Below are 16,663 nucleotides of genomic sequence, written 5' to 3' on the forward strand. Positions count from 1 at the left end.
CTTGACGTCTTGATGTTCAATGCTTTGATGCACACTGTGTGCATGTCTGGATGCAAGCCTGTTGTAATCTTAATGTTATTGATCAGATGGGGATGGTCCTCAAAACTGATTGAAAGTCGTACTTGTTGCATCGCAGAATGAAAACTATGCTGCTGCTGCCTGATTCCTTTTATAGTAACATGCACCTGACTCAAGACCACCTATCAGCTAATGTAAGTAAACAAATAGTCCAGTCTGAGTGTCTCTGCTAACTTCAGTCTAATACTGAAACAAGAAACAAGAAAAAGGGCAGCGCTGGGGTCTGTTTATGAGGGTACCATTTCAAGAAGCTGACAGTAAGGACTACAGTATGCGATGGAAGGAAATATTCACAATATTCATTTTTAAGAACATGACAAAACAACGTGAATTGAGGCTAAGTAATTCCGGTCTCAATGAAAAAGGGACACATTCTTTGCATACAGACAGAGGGAGACAAGACTATCAGTCAACACTGCTCCTGCACTGCCGGGTATATGTCCCCTTTTCCCCTTTTGAGGATCAGTAAAGTACTCTATGTATTTATTACTGGCTACAGACCATGGCACTGACCCACTTTCTCCTACTGTAGAAAGTTAGTTAAAGCTCTGAGACGGACGGCACATAGCTGTGCAGAGATAATATAAACAAAGGAACTTTTAGCCTTGATTTTTTTTCTGGCCAGAACTACTCCATGACTTCTTAAAAGTATGTCAGCAACCAACTTATCTGTCCTTTTCCAATTTCTTTAATATTATGAAGAGGTAAAAATCAATGTCTGAAGCTGGGCCAGCTGACTCTGGACCTCGCCCTCAACACCTATGTTTGAACTTGTCCTTTTCCCAAAAATGTGTCTTGGAATCAAGAAAGCAGTACTCAGAAAGTCACTGGAGACACTTAGAATCAGGTGCAACCGAGTTTAATGTGTTCACAAGCAACAACACATACAACTCATGAGTCAGGCTCCGGAACCAGACTGAAGACTCACTCTCTGTGCTCTGCCTTGTATACACGTGGAGATTCCAGTGAACCTCCACCTCTTTTTTCTTTGTCCTTCCCACTTTGACCAGAACCTAATGGTGTATTACCCAGGCATGTTGGAACATCATTCCTTATCCCTCCGTACATACTGGTGTCCAGGTTGGCCCGGCCATGACCTCTTACATAATGGTGTACTGCATAACAGTGAAACAGGTGCATCTAACTCCTCCTTCCAATATGTTCGGGCCTAATCCTACTCTAATTTAAAAAAACAAACATTTAATCACAGTGACTCTAAATACATAAATACATGACTAAATGTGTGAATGAGTACATTGATTCAAGCATATATTCCATACCTAATTAGAATATGTGGCTTATGTTGCTTGTCTGACAGGCAACTCCTTTTGATGTAGCTATTAGTGCTGCACGATTAATCTAATCGCAATCGCAATCGCAATGTCAGGCTGTGCGATTACATAACCGCATAAAAGGCTGCGATTTGCGATTTAATGTAGGCTAAATAAATTTTAACATGTGTGCCTGTGAACGTGACTGCCTCTCCTGTAGTGTGTGGAGTTGGTTGACATCACGCCCACAAGCTATCCTGGTGCGTGCAGCAGTGACCAACACAGACGCTGAAGAGCATGAGCTCGACCAGAACAGGCTGAGTTGGTGGCAAAAAAAACGTCTGTTACATGGCGATACTTTGGATTCAGGTACGGCGACGTTGAACAGAAAGATGTGCTGTGTAAGTGTAAAAGTTAAAGTCGCCACGTCCCGCGGCAACACGACCAATCTATATCAGCACTTGAGACGGGACGTGGCGACTTTAACTTTTACACTTTTACACAGCGCGTCTTTCTGTCCAACGTTGCTGTACCTGAAAGACGCGCTGTGTAAAAGTTTAAAAGTTAAAGTCGCCAAATCCCCCGGCAACACCACCAATCTATAACAACACTTGAGACAGCACAGCACAGGGAAAAGTAGGAAGAGCATGCGAGAGAAAGCCAAGCCGTGTAACGTTAAAGACAAAGGGACAACTGAAAGCCGCCAGAGCCTCATAAAACAACATCCAAGCGCAGTTAAGCAAACATTTGTAAGTGTCACAGGGAAATCATGGACTCCATAACAAATGAAAAATTGAGCAATTTTGCTCAGGTTCGGCCCACTTGACATGCTGCTGTGTTGTGCTATGGCGTAACACAGGCTCGCTCCGCTGTGTGTACAGTTCCGTGCTGGCTGCTGTGTGAGCAGCGTGTTTGACTGTGCTCAGTCTGTTGATGGTCATTGACACACTGTCTGTCCATAACAATAACTATGTCAGGTCAGTGCCCCCCTAAAATAATGTAGGGGAAACACTGAATCAAGCAAAAAGACTCATGATACCATTTAATTATTATATTTTATTGTAATTATATTGTAATCGCAATCGCAAATCGCGATATTGTCCACCATAAAAGCAATCGCACATTTTTATCAAATCGTGCAGCACTAGTAGCTATATGTTAGCTAGCGAGTTAGCTAGCATTTAGCTAATTTAAAATGTGACTATATACACATCTGTGTAGCTCGTTTTCTTTCCAACATGGACAAGCCTAGCACATAGCAGAGTTTCCCCTATATGTAAATACCTGCTGCTCTGTGTCGCTGCCAAATGATTAAAGGGATAGTTCGACATTTTGGCAAATTCGCCTATTGCCGTAATCCCTATAGTCATATGAGTAGGTACATTACCTTTAATTGTCAGTGCGTGCTGTTCTGAGATCGGTGGGGCAGAGCTGCCCGCTGAAATGGAGGTGAACGGTACAGGTCCCTCTCTCCCTCAAAACTAATCAAATACACCATCAAATGACTCCAAAACGCTCTAGTGGACAACTTGTAGCTTACACATTAACCACGCTATGAAATAATAATGTAATATTACGAGACAGAGTTGTTTTGAAGCCAAATGCAGAGCAGGAACTACATTCCAGACATACAGTACTTGCTGGGCGGAGTGATTTCAAACAGCGTATGTTTAGTGCAATTACTCCCGTCATCAAAACAACAAGTTTGTTGAGAAGAAGCCAGAATATACAGAGGAAGAGTTACAGGTTTTGGAAGAAGAGAGAGAGCAAGAAGAGAGGCTGAGGCTGCCGAGCAACCAGGGGCTGAGGGGAGACCCAGAGCCGGTGGTGTAAATGTGGGGCTTACTGGCCAGTTTATTAGGTACACCTGTGCAATATAAATATAGAGTACGCCTCAAAATAATCACCGGAAGACGGGGAGAACATGCTAACTCCACACTCCTAAATCACCACAACTCCTGAAGGAACAACAACATAAAATGTTCCCTAGCAGTCTGTTTATTCCCAACAATGAGAAGTAATGCCAGTCACTTCACTATATGCTCTGGGCAAGCACTTATCCATAACATAACCACAACAACATTTGCATTTTAGCCTTATTTACCATGCTTGGGTTGTAGGCTAATGTTACTCAACATGGAGGTAACGTTACAGCAGAGAGATTGCTGAGCAAAATACATAACGATCACTTACCACTAGGGTTGGGTACCGAAACTTGGTACTTTTTGTATTTGGTACCGATTCACGTCGGTACTACCGAGTACCGATTCACTTAAAATGAAACGGTGCCAAATTTCGGTACCTGAGGTGGAGGCAGAGCGAGAGTGCATGACTCGCACCTCAGACTCAGCAATAATGGCGACAAAAACAATGTGCAGACAAAAGTTAACGTGCAGCACTGTTCCTAAATGTTCTCAATAAAATGCTGAAACTGAGAAGTTTAGACTATGGGCCCGAACGACATAGTGCGACCAAATTCACACCCGCTTCTCTGTGGATTTTCTCTGCGACTGTGCGTCATAGCGAGAAGCCACGCATATCAGCGCAAACAGCAGAATTGTAGCTTTCCAACAAGGCCAAGCACTTGTCGGTAATCCAATGTTTCCACAGCGAAAAATTACAATAAAATGATGTATAACAGAGCTTTCATACAGCTTTGCACACACATTACTCTTGGATGAATTACTCGCGAACGCAGGCTCGCACAGAAATGCCATGCATATCACATGAAAGCGCAGGACCACACACATCATTGTGCTGTCATCCCATCACGCTATAAATACAGATCAATTGTCTACAAAATAAAAACCTGACGAATTTCTTTACAATCCATGATACAGATCTTGTTACCAGTCACTTCATATAGTGAGGAATATTGTATCTTACCACGTCTTAGGCTTGCGTGTGTTTCTCCCTGTCTATCCACATTTGTAGTCCGGCTTTCAAGATGCAAATATCTCCATATTGTTCAGTTGACACTCCATCAAACTTTGTATGACAAGACCAGCCACTTCACCTTTGCGCACCCAGACAACTGCAGCCTAATGCATGCTGACAGGGCCGTAGTCACCATATACATTGAGGGGGACACGTGCCCCCCACCAATGCCCAAAATGTCTCCCCAATATATAACTGAAACTGAAAAACAAATATTATCTTGGAGGACATCATTGCACTTGGTTGACTATTTTTCTATGATATTAGATATAAATATTGCATGTTTCTTTCAGATAAAACACATCTTTGACTTGTCAATGAGTCAATGGAATTTCTTCCAATAATGAAAAAATACTGGCAATCATGTCCACCTGGCACAAACCACATGTTTTGGACAGCTGTGAAGTGAAGAATGTCCCACCATCATGGTTCTTATATTGTCAGATTCCAGAAAGTCTCCCCTCTTCATATATGGCAGAATATGTCTTTTTCCAACTTGCTATGCTGAGATACATGTAAAAATGTAAGAATTTAGGCACACAGATTTGTTTTTTTCATTGATATAAAAATTAATATAAAATACAGGCACATAGAAGGACACGGAATGATGGCAAATCTGGTTAGCCCTGATTGTGCTGAAAAAAAGCTGTAGCATGTGTATGTAGCCTTTATAATGACTGTGATATGAGCTTAAAAGTAAAGGCAGTAAAAATACTCCAAAAAGGCCTAGGGCCCATAGGGTTAAAAATTACCGAAATAAGTTACCGTTTGGTACCGGTACCGAATTCCAGGTACCGGTACCGGTACCGTTTTGGTTCAATTATGAACGGTATCCAACCCTACTCACCACGTCTGCTCGTTTTGTGATGCTGACAGATGGTATGACAGTATCTTTCAAGAAAAGCGTTTGAACCATTCCTGAGCTTCTGCGCTCCATCCTTTCACTGTAGTGCTCTGGTAAGAAATGGCAGGAGCAAACAAACATTTTCCGGACCATTTCCACAGGCGTGTTGGGGTCGATGTCCAGCACAAATAGCCATTGTTTCATCCTGTCCGTATTACTGGTTGGAACTACGTGAAACTTCACTTTGCTCCATGTCTTCGGCTTGTTACTGCAACCTTTTACAATGCATGTGTAAACCATGATTTACAAAAACTTTCCTCAAAACTGTTGGTGCGTCCAGCTGACGATACCACAAATGGCTACAAGCAATAACAACGGCACTGTCTCAAGTACGCACTGTGTCACTCCACCCAGTGGTTTCCTCGAGAAAGTAGTTCCGAGTATTTGCTTCATGTGTCGTAATGTTACTTAATTATACATTATTATTTCATAACGTGGAGAATGCGCAAGCCATGTGTTGTCCATTAGGGCGAGTCATTTGATGGTATATTTGATTAGTTTTGAGGGAGAGAGGGACCTGTACCGTTCACCTCCATTTCAGCGGGCAGCTTTGGCCCACCGATCTCAGAACAACATGCACTGACAATTAAAGGTAATGTATCTACTCATATGGCTATAGGGATTACAGCAATAGGCAAATTTGCCAAAATGTTGTACTATCCCTTTAATACTGCTGTTAGATTAACTTGCTATCTCTACATTAAGCAGCCAGAGTCAAGGATGAACGAGGATTTTAAATTTTTTACTCCTGGATAAGGGTGCTCTGATCAATTGGCCACCAAGTGTTATTGTAATCAGAGGAGCCAATCAGATGATGGAATAAACACGATACAATTTCTCTACACAACGCCACAATAGCTTCACTGGTCTGGTAGCTCTGACAAACTGTAGCTCCCACTGAACATTCATTGTTACATTCATGGTTTACTGCCAACCTGATATCCAGCTCACCTGACTGTCTCAAGTGCAGACGTCTCTCTCCTCGCTCATCACACACACACACACACACACACACACACACACACACACACTGCACTGAATGCTTCTGTACAGAGGCTGTGATACACTCTGCTGTTTTCTGACAGTGTTTACACTTAGCTTTGTTTGGTCCTGTATTAGGCACATGACATGGCATCTTGATGTATACCAGCTCTTTCATTCATTCATTGTCATTTGCATTTCTCCACAATTTGAGTCTCTGCGACTGAAAAGGCAGGTAGGGGAGGCTGGGGTGCAATCGTAACAAATTTTTGGTTTTGATGTCATTGCTCAAAAACCTCTGTTGGACTATTTGGATAAATTTTTTATCAAGGTAGCTTGTATCTGTGTTCAGCTTATTAACAGTCAGTTGTTTTTTACGAGCAATGTCACAGTCACAATATTGACTGAAACACTAGATATTGAGTGTTACATCTGCAGCACAAAATAAATCATGCACTTCAGTATCACTGCTAAAAAGAATCCTTGGGGAAAACACTGCATAGCATATCTAAATATAACAGGTTAAACTAGAGTTGCCCACTTGCTCAAATGCTATTGGCGCACAGAGCGAAAAGGGGCAGGACTTAGGAAGGGCTAATTGGAACACTTGGGAATGCGAACAGGTTGAAATTGCATTAGTCGTTCTGGCAGTATTATAAGCTAAAAGGCACAAACTCTGATTCCCCAGTGTAGCATATTTGATAGTATTAAGCTGAGCTTTGCACAGTGACATCCTTGACCTCCTCAGCATCCCCAGCCTGCCTTTAAAGAGCTCTTGTGGTGTGTGCAGAGATAATGCAGAGCATGGTATGAAACAGGTCTTAATTGGCTGGCAGGCTTTATGAAAGTTCTCTCAGGGGAGCCCCATTGATTATTTATAGGCAGGACGCATCAAAGAGCCAACTGCCACTCCAGCAGCAACCCTGGAAATACAGAGATCAACAGATACTGTAAATTTACAACTTTCTGTGGTCATAGAGAGAGAATTTATAAACAGACAGGCTATCTGAGAGGAGTAATTGTGTGAGAACAAGAGGAAGCAATAACAGCAAAGATAGGAGGAGAAAAATCTGTGAGAATGCTGTGTGGAAATGGATTCTGGTAGGCACAATTTTGTGCCTCAGGAGTGTTTTATCTGTTTTCTGTTGCATCCCTACACATATACTTTAGCCATTCACCATACACAACTTTTTTTTAGAAACCTGCGTTCCTTGACAGATACAGACGGATCAAGAATGTCCAGGGCAACAGTTTTAATCCTCAGAGTTACCTGTTTTTTCTGCTTTGTTTATTGCATACCTTTTGATTTTGCATATTAATAGAACGGTATGCATGTGTTTGTGTTGTTTGCAAAAGATTGTGGTACCACAAACCAGTATTAAAAATGTCACATCAGCTCCAGTGATGCATTGCCCAGACGCAGTACAAAATCTCTTCTGACAGAGCGTAGAAATAGCCGTGTCCTCAGATGTACTCTTTGCAGTATAGGCAAAAAAAAGAGATGCAATAGGTTTTCCATAACATTAAAATGTTTCTCTCTGTCAGTTTGTCATATTTCCAAGCCTGTCTGCAGGGGTGACGGATTGAAAAGCCATAGTGAAGGAGCTTGCCAAGCAGGATTTCCACCCTGCCAACCAAATCAAAACAAATATTGATATTATAACTCGTAAAAGGCATATCATTATGATTACCCAGCTGTGAGCCTAGGACTATCACTGTAGCTTTCATGTATGTCAGCTGTGTGAGTGTGTGTTTGTGTGTGTGTGAGAAAAAGGAGGGGCACATCTGCTTGCTGTGTCAGCCCATGCGAACTGGATGGAGGCAGTGGCTTTGGGATGTGGTGCAGCTACTGTAGAGTATTGATTCCAAAAGCTTTTAGCGCATGGCTAATTTTTCCATATGGGGCCTCTGCATGTGGCCCGGGGCTCTGAATGGGTCAGACAGTGTTTTGTTTACACTGAGTGGCTAATCCGTGTGAGCTAGCTGCATATATGAGTGTGTCTGAGAGAGAGAGGAAGATTGTGTGTGTGTGTGTGTGTTTGTGTGTTGACACTTTGATATTGAAGAAGGCTACTGTAGTGAAGCATCTCTCTAACACACACACACACACACACACACACACACTCACCAATATATGCAGCTCCAAATGCTCTAGATACTGAACCTTAATGTGGGCCCAGAGTATAAAAATAATTGCCATTTTAATTTCAGTCATAATGTTTGTGAACATATTTTCCCAAATCACTTAGCCATATATCCTGCAGTATCTCCCTAGATCAATACCTTTTGCCACCAGTGTTCAGTAATATGCTTCAAGACCCTGAAGTTATTGACTTTGAGAGATGCTGTATACAGTACAGTACTTCACCAAAGATCCCTCTTGGAGTAGAAGTTGATCTCTTTCTGCCAGCCTCAACAAAGCCTATCCAGGCTGTCAATCACATGTTTGGCGGTTACAGTAGATGGCAAGTATTGCTTCTAAGTAATGCCCTCTATCATAATGTGTTGCTTTTTGGTTATCAAAATGTTTCTACATATGCCATCATCATATAAGAGCAGCTGCTTCTCTTTTGACAACCTTGCTTCTAATGCCAGCACTTCCTACTTACTTACTTACTTCCAAGAGAGTCATCCAAGTCAACTCAGGTGTACCCTAAACAGTCCTATCTCTTGTCCTCAGAGAGCACTTAATTATTGTGAAAGGGAACCCTAGTTCCACACTACCATGTCCGCCCCCAGTGGACCCATTGGTGGCTCAGCCAAGTCCCTCACAGCACTTTGAAAAGACATGCCGCATCACAAGCTTTCTCCTGATGGCAACACTGCTCCTGCACATCCTGCTAAGAACAAGAAGAAAAGCTAAAAATCACTACAAATTACAATTACATTCTATGAATCTCAATATCTAATTGTCACCCATCAATGTCATGTTTCTCACACTTACTTAGGTCACGGATGGAGTGGGTGTCTGAACAATTGCTCTTCCTCAATTTATCTTTATTTAAAGTGAAAATGGATGTCTACTGTCTTCTGAGGTCAGCTCTATTGAAAGACAAATCAGCCAATTATGTCTGGTAGCTTGAAATATCCCTTCTACGATTACTGCAGAACACGATAGTAGACGGCTAAAACCCACATTCTCTCTTTTTGTTTGATGCTCCTCAGCTTTACCAATGAATTACCTTCATCTTAATTTGCTATGCGAGAGAGGGAGGTAAAAAGGGAATGGAAGATGGAATGAATGGAAATGTTTTAAGGGACAGAGAGAAAAAGTGTGCATGTGTGTGTATGTGTGTGAATAAATGTGGCCCCGGGTGACTTCAGTTTGTGAGTGGCCATGACATTTGCTTTACCAGGTGTAGAGGAGCGTGAAGCAGACTCTGATGGGGTCTGTGAACAGTTATCACATTTACTCCAGGCCACGGGCTATGTGGAAGGTTTGTCAAAGCTGACTGTATGTAATGCTCTCCCTCCCTCTCTCCCACCTTCCCTCTCTGTCGTCACTCTGCCACCCTCCCTTTCTCTTCCACGTTCGCTTTCTTCACTTCTTTCTTGGCCCACTGACTGTCTCAGCCACATCCTCTCTGACCCTCTCTGCTTCATGCTACCTCAGCCAGCTGCTTACCTTTATCTTTCTCCCTCCCTCTGCCCCAGCCTCCTATTTTTCCAATGTGGACATCTTAGAGGGGTGCATGTAGGGCTGGCTGATGTCTGGCCATGGATTTCAGATCTTTTAGTGCATGCCCTCATGTACAGCTCTATTGCAAGGACTTTTAAAGCCTAGCGGATGTTTCAGATACATGCATACATTGCACAGGATCCATGCACACGCTGCTCTGTATGGTCATGAATTATTCACTTTGTTTTCACTGGGCTGGAGCACAGGAGATGGGGGTGAGAGGGGATGGGGTGAAAGAGATCTGAGCTGAAGAGCGAGGAGGCAGTAGCTGGTAGCTGAGGCATGGGAGCTCGCCTCCTTATAATTCTAGTCCACTCTCTTAATGTTCCCAAGCAATGGGAGATAGACAGAGAATCTAGACTGCAGTGTTAACCTATAGGTACTCATAGCTCCCAAATGTTTTTAAGCTCTGTTGGAAGGCGAGTGGCTAAACCTGTATGTCATCACACAATACTACACACATTATTGGAGGTGCAGGTGAAATTTCTCACAATACAATTATAGGGGAATATGACACATGATAATATTGAATTATTATCCAGCCCTAGGAATGCCAATGTCATTTGACCGGATTCAAGGTCCAACTATTTCATTAAGCAGTTGAACCAGTGCCAAGTGCTCATCATTTATTCAATTTATGCCATTTTCAGTAGTATAGAATGAAATTAAACATATGTGGGTGTCTGTATATAAATACAACATTGTGAGCTACAGTGTGCATTTATTTTGATTATTGATTAATCCATTGAGTGTTTTTCCTGAAACAGAAATGAATCAAATTAAATGGTGGAAAATTAGTCATGACAATTTGACCCGTGACCATGAATGTGACCAGTGGTCCAAAACCTTAAACTGTTTAATTTTCTGCCCTCATCAAGCAGAGAAAGCAATAAATCCTCACATTTGAGAAGTTGGAGCCAGTGAATATTTGGTATCAATGCTTCATATTGACTGAAGCAATCGATTATCAAAACTTTTGCAGGTGTATGTTCTGCCCAAATATTCATTTGATTACCCAAGTGTTTCAGATCTAGTTGTAGAATTACACACTCATACATTCACCAGTTATGCCTCAATCTGAGATACCCTGCAACTCTGCAAACTGCACTGCTGAAAATTAAAGGTATACTGTGCAGGATTAAAGCCAACCCTGGATTCACTCTTGTTTGGTGTTTTTTTTCTGGCTATATTTGTGTTGTCTTTGGCGTTGTGTCTCTTGGATACCTGCTGCTCATGGTCTGACACACTTTTTATGAAGTCCCAAACCTCATCTGAGCGCCATGGGGGTACATGCCCATAAACGTCTTGAACACAGAAAGTAACAAGAAAATAACATAATACATGCAGGGGGCAGAGTCTCCGTAGATAAATACACCACAACCCACTTGTGGGTCATAAGTGATGATTGCAAGGGATTACTTTTGTATTAGTCAATAAATGGCTTTTTAGGAAAATCCTGCATAGTATGTCTTTGAGGTGGAAAGAGTTTAATCAAGTTAAATAAAAAAAGTGAAGTGCATATCCATCAAAATTCTTTGTTCCCTGTTTGTTCTGTTGTCATTTGTCTAACCAGATAACTGGTTCTCCGTATAACGATCTCTTCAAGTGCTGTTGCCCACACAGTTTATCCTTGTATGATGCAAGTAGGTTGAAATCCCTCCTTGGCCCTCCCCTGCTATCTAGGGGAATCATTATTGCTATTGGCAAGCCATCTTAGTTCCCTTTGCCACATTCCTTCCTAATAATTGTGTGATCTGTTGTTATTTGTTATGCAGTACATGTTTCAGATATCAGCCATTTTGAAAAATTAAATTGTTGGCTGTCCATAATAACGAACACATAACTCAGAATTATAGATGCTTTAATATGTTGCTTAAAACCAGTAACAAAATGTGTTGTAACTTGTCGGTAGATGCCATAATCCATTGTGTCAGTTTTATAGTACACGGAGACCCATTTGGCTAGTGCTGTAAGAGCACAGAATTGCTTTATAAAATGTGAATATTGAGCCACACTACAAGGTCTGGGTAAGAGTTATCAATTTTCCTTGCCCTAAAGACCTGGCAGGCCGAAGTCGCATACAGGCAGAGTGATCTGCTAAATCCTCTAATGTATTAGGGCTACCTGCCATGCTCTTTCTCCAATGCTAATGGGATTACATACTGTAGAGTGTCCAGCAGTGGCAAAGCACTACCATGCAAGCCTGTGTTGTGCAGGGGAATACACACAGCTTACCTTCTGCTAGTTGAGTACAACAATGAGAAGTAAATATGGGACTTTGAGTTGAATATAAGTCTGTTTTATTTTAACCATGCAATGTGGTTATTTTCGTGAGCATAATATCTCCACGGATAATTTGTGATTACCTCAGCTGAAAGCGTGCCTCCAAATTAGCACGATGGTATCTACATCTGGGACTTTCCTGTCGGTTAAGTCTTTCCACAAGGTCGTCGAGCGTGTAGGATTTGCTTTTAAACTCTGTCTCTGAGAAGCTCTCTGCAGGAATCTGAAGCTTTTCTGATATAATGAGGTGATATTTTAGCTGAAACTATCTTCACAGGAAATCCAAGACATACTGAAACTTTACACAAGGAAGAACTACTGGCAGAAATTCTACCCCCTTCCTTTCTCTCTGTCCCGCTCGTCTCTCTCTTCAACCACGTGTTTGTTAACTCATAGCATGTAGCCAGAACAACTCTACTTTCATTTGTGTTTCCGGGTCTTGATATCAGTAGCCTCCATGTCTTTTCTTGGACAACTTTTGCCATACCAAAGAGATGTCTGATGTTTGGTAGAGCGTATGTGATAATGGCATTTAATCTTGCTCTCTCCTTTAACTTGACAAACTACTAATATGTATGTAAATTGTGTAACCAATGAGGACTTTGTCTTCATAAATTAGCCGTGCAGAGGACACAGAGCTGAACAATGTCGACGTCTTACTAATGTATGTAAATATTCCTGCAGCCTTTATTTATCTCTTGTGTGTGTTTGTGTGTGCATATATATCTGTGTGTCAGCTCAAGTGTCCACATCATCTTGTGAAATGGCAGCTTCAGAGCTTTCATCACTTGTATTCTCCCTAAAGTGCTTATTTTAAATTCCAACCAATAAGAAAATGCTGTCTTGAAGCTGTCGGGTCAGCTTGAACAACGATGGCACTGAGAACACAATGGAGCACAATGGAGCATAGCACTGACTTAAGATCACAATTAATAATTTACAGATCTGCCACAAATGTTTCATGGCACATTTTTTTTCTTGCACGACAAGTTCACTTATTAAAATTGTGGGCTTTGAAACTGGAAATACTCAAGCCCTTAAGTATTTGTCTTACACACCAGGTCATGTACCAATCTCCTCTGATAAGCATTTCCACTGTAATCTTGAGTTCAACTGAATATGACAGCATGAACTGAATAGGCCAGTACCTTAAAGAGATACTTTGTTCATTTTCAACCAGCTTTGTATCATAACTGTGGGTGGTATGTGTAAATGAACTGTAGTAAACTTCCCTCCATCTTACCAGCGCTCACATAACCCTGCTCATCTCTCAGCTCAAATGCACTGGATGACATGAAATGTGTCATCCACTAGATTTTTGCTGGCTCTAGGGCTGTTGCTCTAACTACAGATTGTACGTCCGCATTTTCGTATGCCTGCAGACACAAGAGTGTAGAAGAGGCTCAAGAGAGACCAGCCTCTCTCTCTTTCAAACACAGACCCAACTCTGATCAAACTGTAAAACTAGGCAGTTTAGATCAAATATAACCCAAGATTATAATACTGTATTGCCTATTCTCGCCTAAAATGTCTTCAGAAATGTATTTTACTGTACTGTGTGGCTGTAACAGCCCCTAGGAAGTGCCCTGGGCTTTGGAGACAGTTTTTTTTGATTATGTCCAAACAGTGGAATTTTGGATCAAGCCACATGACACCATTGGGCCCAAAAAGACTTTTTCCCCATAGATTTACATTGTGAAAGATACATTTGTAAATTAGTGAATACATTTTTAGGAGCTTTAGAACCCCCACGAAATACTGTAACTTGTTACACCATCAAGATTTGATCTATTAGCACACAAAGATAAATATTATTAAAAAACCTTTGGCAGGTATCAGGAAAACTATAAAAACCAAATTGTTGCAAGTTGATCCTCAACATTGGCCCAATGGCTGGGGATTATAAACAAAATATACTGTATGGATAGACTTACTTTTATGTTAAAGCTTGAGATGGAAAAATGTACAAAATATTAGGAGAAATGGATTGTGTATAAATGCCGCTGACAAAAGTGTAGGCCTGGATGTTAGTCAAAAATGTACTGTGATTTGACCCTCTGAACACAAAAAAAGAGGAATTGATCCATTTTGTATGATAACATTTGGAACGTCTAAAGCGTCTAGAGCTGCAAGAATCATTTTATTTTCATTCAAGTTAGTGGGATGCTTAACCAAGAGGAGCTGGCTTGACTGGTGGGCCCAATGATGTGGAAGCAGCACACCAATTTTATAGGTGGCAGTTGAACCATTTTGGCTTCATGCGCCTCTGCACATCTTTCATAGAAATGAATGCTGTATCCAGGTCTCTGTATACATCCATGGGCTGTAATATGAGAATTTGTGAACAGGAAGCAGGTGCCATATTTATTCCTGTACTGTAAAAATGGAGGCTGAACATACTGAGATCAAACAAAAAAAAAAATAAGAGAGGCTGATAAAATACAAATCAAGATTCCGCCACTGCATTGTCTATTCCTCGCCTAAAATTCAGATATATATTTTAGCTTGCTGTTAGAGATAATTTGGTACTAGCCAGCTTCCATATTGTTTATAGCCAAGCCCACATTATGTCAGCCACCAGCAGGGGCATTTATTGATGTTGTCTGATGTGGCACAGTTCACTCTGGCACTTGTAGGTTTTCTACCTCTTGCGCAAAAGTAAATGTCACAACCCCTTTTCTCTGTGTTCTCTGGTCATATAGCACAGATTTCAAAAGTATCTGTGTCCTTATACTGCATAGACAGCCAGGATGAAAAGACCATCTCTAGCAGTGAAATACTTATTTTAGCGTGTTTGTTGATCAGTGTAAAAACCACACATCTTTCTTCATAAAACCTGACAAACAGACTATGAAATCACTTTAGGATATCTGTTTTACAATGCACAGATCATAATCAAGGTCGAATCGACAATATTTGTTAAGCTTTTAATCACAGTCCCAGTCTCAGGGCTTCACAGGGCGTTTATAATGAAACAGTGAAAGAAAACAGCACCCCTTATGAGAATGACCCTCAGTGAGAAGAACTCCCACGAAAACCTTATCCTGTGTTATGGCAACTTGCCCTATGTGTCACTGTGTCTACCTGGGAACCATTTGATCTGCGACAACCCCACAGATAGAAAAAGTGAAGCATGAAGGCCAAATCCTGCCCAACATTGATCCGGACAAACAATCCCCCCGTGCTGTCGTGATGTCAGCGCAGTGTCAGTGCACTACAGCAAGACCAACAGCATGTGACAGAAACAGTGTTATACTATGAGCACTTTAGTATAAATGTGCAGAGTTTCATCTTATGTGAAGCTGGAGAATTGAAGTTGCTTTACAACATATGAATTTGGCATTTAAATGTGTAATATCAAACTAAAGTGAAAATCTTTTTGTATGAACAGTGACATTAATTAGGTGATACTGTGGCTGTTGAACACTATTCAAACACACTTACATTTAATACTAAGGTCCAGGGTATTTTTATGCAAATGTTGATTATTCATTCTGTTTTTGTTATGTATGTTTTGTTCTATTTAAAGACTCAGTGTGCCACATTTTAACTAATTGCATTAGGATTATCGTTTGTGCAAATCACAGATTATTGTTAAATAATTTTACACCATTTTATGAATGTAATTCATTCAATCTTGCTTTATCTATGCATCTCTCCTCAGTTTTATTTGCAAGTTCCCCTCATACTTATCTTCTCTCTGTGTTTTTACCCTTCATCTCTCTGTAATCTCCTAATACCCCCTCCTCTTTGCCCATTCCCTCTCTGCCACCCTCCTTCCCTGCCTTTCTCTCCCTCCCTCTTTTTCTCTCCCAGGCGAGTGATGCACGCTGCAAACGGTGTGTGCGTGTAGTGTGAGCGAGAGCCATCGGTGTGTGCGCGCGTGTGTGTGTGCTTGTGTGTGTGTGTGTCTGGAGAGAGAGAGAGAGACATAGACCGAGCCCCTAACACGGAGCATGCCTCTGCGTCCGGCAGCCGGCAAACATGAGCCACCCAGCCCTCCACGGCAGGACCAGCAGCAGCAGCAGCAGCACACACACACTCACACACACACACTCACACACCCTTACACACACACAGCAAACGGCAGCCAGGGGGCCAGCACTGACAGCAGCAGCTCCCGGGAAGAGGACAGCGCTGCTCCCATTCCTGTCGGTGTTCCGGCTTTCCGTCCCGGTGCAGAGCGGAGCCACAGTGCAAGAGCACCCATGGAGGAGCCGACAGGCAACACCGTGGTCATCCGCATTGGAATTCCAGACCTACAACAGACGGTAAGAGCTCGTTGTGTAGCCACTGCTGGAGAGAGGATAAAAGAGAGGGAAGCTGCCTCTCCCCCTTCCTCTCTCAATGGGTGCTTTCTACCTCTCTTCTGTCTGCTTTTTGGATTTGCCTAATTTCTTTTAAACATCTTCAGTTTTCTCTTTTTTCCCTCTCTTTCCGAACCATTCTTTCTTTATCCCATCCATCTTTTCTCTCCTTTCCCTCTCTTTCTCTTTTTGGTATGCACAGTTAGTGGCTGTGTTTGCTTGC

The 16,663-nt window shown here is 41.8% G+C and overlaps 1 protein-coding gene across 1 annotated transcript in view; it reads left to right on the forward strand.

Annotated features, from left to right (window-relative positions):
* shank3a (SH3 and multiple ankyrin repeat domains 3a) overlaps positions 1 to 16,663 on the forward strand; it is a 243,694-nt gene that overhangs the window by 26,247 nt on the left and 200,784 nt on the right. The window contains exon 3 of the mRNA XM_049574188.1: positions 15,950 to 16,404. Within this exon, the coding sequence (XP_049430145.1) occupies positions 16,090 to 16,404 (315 nt within the window). The 5' untranslated portion in view covers positions 15,950 to 16,089. The remainder of the gene's footprint in view (positions 1 to 15,949; positions 16,405 to 16,663) is intronic.

This window comes from Epinephelus fuscoguttatus, linkage group LG4 (assembly GCF_011397635.1).
Source record: "Epinephelus fuscoguttatus linkage group LG4, E.fuscoguttatus.final_Chr_v1".
NCBI classification, from domain to species: Eukaryota; Metazoa; Chordata; class Actinopteri; order Perciformes; family Serranidae; genus Epinephelus; species Epinephelus fuscoguttatus.